Source organism: Acyrthosiphon pisum, chromosome A1 (assembly GCF_005508785.2).
Source record: "Acyrthosiphon pisum isolate AL4f chromosome A1, pea_aphid_22Mar2018_4r6ur, whole genome shotgun sequence".
Classification (NCBI taxonomy): Eukaryota; Metazoa; Arthropoda; class Insecta; order Hemiptera; family Aphididae; genus Acyrthosiphon; species Acyrthosiphon pisum.
The window spans coordinates 56,494,185-56,497,713 of NC_042494.1; the positions used below are offsets into that span (position 1 = coordinate 56,494,185).

At 28.9% G+C, this 3,529-nt stretch overlaps 1 protein-coding gene across 3 annotated transcripts in view; it reads right to left on the minus strand.

The window, feature by feature from the left end:
* LOC100160482 (tyrosine-protein kinase Fer) overlaps positions 1-3,529 on the minus strand; it is a 38,021-nt gene continuing 34,492 nt past the window's right edge. For 2 of the 3 annotated variants that reach the window (XM_003244817.4, XM_001942538.4), the window contains exons 10-15: positions 3,151-3,364; positions 2,821-2,973; positions 918-1,040; positions 722-844; positions 448-586; positions 1-325 (exon numbers count right to left, since the gene is read on the minus strand). In XM_003244817.4, the coding sequence (XP_003244865.1) occupies positions 241-325; positions 448-586; positions 722-844; positions 918-1,040; positions 2,821-2,973; positions 3,151-3,364 (837 nt within the window). In that variant the 3' untranslated portion in view covers positions 1-240. The remainder of the gene's footprint in view (positions 326-447; positions 587-721; positions 845-917; positions 1,041-2,820; positions 2,974-3,150; positions 3,365-3,529) is intronic. The other variant, XM_003244816.3, reaches the window with a different exon arrangement.

Consider the following 3,529-nt stretch of genomic DNA (forward strand, 5'->3'; position numbering starts at 1 on the left):
TCAATTTTTTTACACAGTATATGCGGCTAAATTTGAGGTCGATACAACTGATGAACAAAACAATTAACAATAATAAAAAAAAAAAATAAACTTAATAATAAAACAATCACAAGAATAAGTTTCACCGGCTGAAGGGTTTCTGTGAAGACTCCGTAGCACACACAGTGATATCACCATTTCCGAAGACAGGCCGCCGCAGACCACTTGGATGACGGCCTATCAAAAAGCCAATGACATTCATCATATACGCAACATAAATAGAGCGACATTGGCAATATCATTTGATTTAGCGCCATCGACAATACGCATTTTAGGAGGCACCGGGCTGCAAATGTTATTTTGATTTTTTTGTTATAAAGCAAAACCAAACCACAAAACAATCACACAGTTTAACAACGTTAGTTAATTATTATAATATATAATATATAATAATAATTTAATATTTACCTCAACGATTTGACCAATGATTCAACGGTTGCGTATATCCTGTCGAAATGTGGACGGTTTTCTGGCTGATATTGCCAGCACTGTAACATGAGACGATAAATCTCGTCGGGTGTTCCTTCAGGAGCAGGCATTCTATAACCTAATAATATAAAACAAAATAAATTATTATTCATTATTGATTATTAATAAAAATAACAAATAATCAGATTAATATTATATCGAGTTGTGATTACTCTTAAATCATCTTAATCATTTTACACTCCATTATTATTACCTGTATCAATTTTTTCCCGAGCCTTTGAATTGCTGAGACCACTGTAGGGTGTTCCGCCTTTGGCAAATATCTCCCAACACAGTACACCATAACTCCAAACGTCACATAATGTAGTATATTTACCTACACACGTATAATTATAGAATAATAGAAAGAATCTCATATTTTCAAAAATACATCTAATCCTTTGACTTACCAAAATTAAGAGCTTCAGGAGCTGTCCATTTAATTGGAATTTGTTTCATACCGTCAGAAACTATATACTCTTCTTCTTCTCTGGACATACCAAAATCAGAAATCTTCACTATATTTTTATCATCTAATTTGAATAGGGAAAATTACATTATTAGTTTTTTAGTAAGTTATATTTTAAAATTTGATATTTATCTAGAATTTTTAATCACAATCTTTTGATAATAATAATGGATACTTAATATATTGTTATTACCGGGGGGATTTCTAATGGTGGCATTATGATGATGCTCGTTGTGGTACAAATTTTTATTGCGACTAGTTAAATTAATACCTACAACGTATACCTATAGTGTTATTTTGTAGTTTAATGTATTTTTAATAGATTTTTTATGTTTTTTGACTTATTTTTTATTTAAATTCGAATTGAAAAAATGTTATTTCAAGATTCTAACGGGAATTTATATAATTATAGATATATTTTACTATTGACACAAACAACTAAAATCTATCTGGTTTTACGCTTGAAATTCCATAATAACTAATAAAATTGATATGGGCTAAACATCTGTACCTACCTACCTAATACTTTTATGATCAATGAATTCAACATTATCAAATCTATATATCACCAGGATATCATAATAAATAATTAAAATAATACCTATACCTATAATATTTAGGTCGTAACTATAGTTTTTTAGGGTATTTCTGCACGCATTTTTTAAATTTTAAGACATTTATTTTTTAAATAAAAAGTAAATATGACTTATATTTTTAAATAACAAATATAATAATAATATAATACTAGAATTATGCCCAATTTACAGTTAACGAAGGCATTGTATCTGGCCGAAACATATTTCAAAGAAAAACAAAATATTTAATTATTTTTAAAATACATATTACTACACTAATGATTGTCATTTAAACGAAATAAAACTATAGTAAAAAATATGACAAAACCATAAGGTACATTATACATACAAATATTTTATCAATTAAGTGATTATATATATTAAATTTTTAGATTTGGCGATACAGAAAAATTTCTACTATTTAGTAACCCGCCAAAAGAAAAAATGTTGTGCATCACTAATATAAAATATTTATGTAAAAACATATAAATATTAAAACTATGTATAAATTATATATCCGGTGTATACATATGACAATAATAAACAGTTTCATGTTATGATTTAGGTAGGGTTTAAAAACAAATTAGAAATAACATGATAGTTTGTAGTCAAGCATTTTCTTGTTTTTTGAATGGACATTGATAAGAAGCGTACTTAGGGATGCCATTTTTTATTTTAATGAACCGGGCAGACGTTTTCTGTAATTTTTACCATTCCTCCGTGGTGAACCACCAGTTTTAATATCCTGATACTATTCGTAATTGAAATACCACACACAATGGTTTTTTATATACGATTATAAGGTATCAACTAGCTCAGTGTTACCGTAATGAGTAACCGACAAAATTATCGATTAGCTATAAGTGATAAAAAAAATTGTTGTAACTGAACGGGAAAACAATATGAACGTATTCGTCAATAATACTGTCGTCACCAAGTCAATATAACAATTTAAAAACCGATTTCGTCTGTCAATCGAGTAATCAACTTTATTATTTTATTATTTATCGAAACAAAATTGTTTTTCTACTAGAAATTTTAGTAAAAACAAAATATTAACATAAATTAGTGAAGTTTAATTCCTGGAAAATTGGCCGTCCCGAAACACCTTATCAATGTAATATACCGGAATGTTAAACTTAAAAACGGTAAAATCCCGGCAAAACCAGGACGTGTGCCAACCGTGCATACAACAAAATAAGTAGAAAATGTTTACTTATGTCTCATTTTCTTAATACATAATATATATTTAATAATTCATAAACTTACCAACTAAACAGTTTCGAGCTGCGAGATCACGGTGAATGCAGTTCTTACTTTCTAAGTACATCATGCCAGCAGCTGCATCACGACACATTGAGACCAATTGGAGGACAGACAAGGTCTTAGAATTATTTCTTAAATACGATAACAAAGACCCTCCTATAAACAAAAATATTTAATTATTAAATGTGTACCTACACTCATCAAAATAGAACATATCCAGCACAAGTCCAGATGATTATTAAGCTATGTTAAATCAAAGCAGCCGCTTAAATTAAATACTAGGTTATATTCAAAAGATAAAAAGTAATTCTAGAATATATTCAAAAAACTTGCCTGCGACTAGTTCCATGACTATCATAATAGGTTGCTTCTGCACACAGATACCGATTAGTTTAACAACATTAGGATGGTCATATTGTTTCAAAATACGACCTTCCTGCAGGAATTTCTTTTTGTGCTCATCGGGCACGGTAACACGACATGTTTTTACCGCGGCTTCCTTATTGGTAGACCGCAATCTTGCTTTATAAACATCGCCAAAATTACCCTGAAATTATACAAATGAAAACATGAAATGAAAAAATATTTATACTGGGTGATTCTTTTATCATAGAACACTCATTATTTCAGAAAGTGTACATTTTTTTGAAAATATTTTGTTACATAGGTTCAAGTCGCTTATAAAACATTGTTTTTCTTAAAAAATTATATA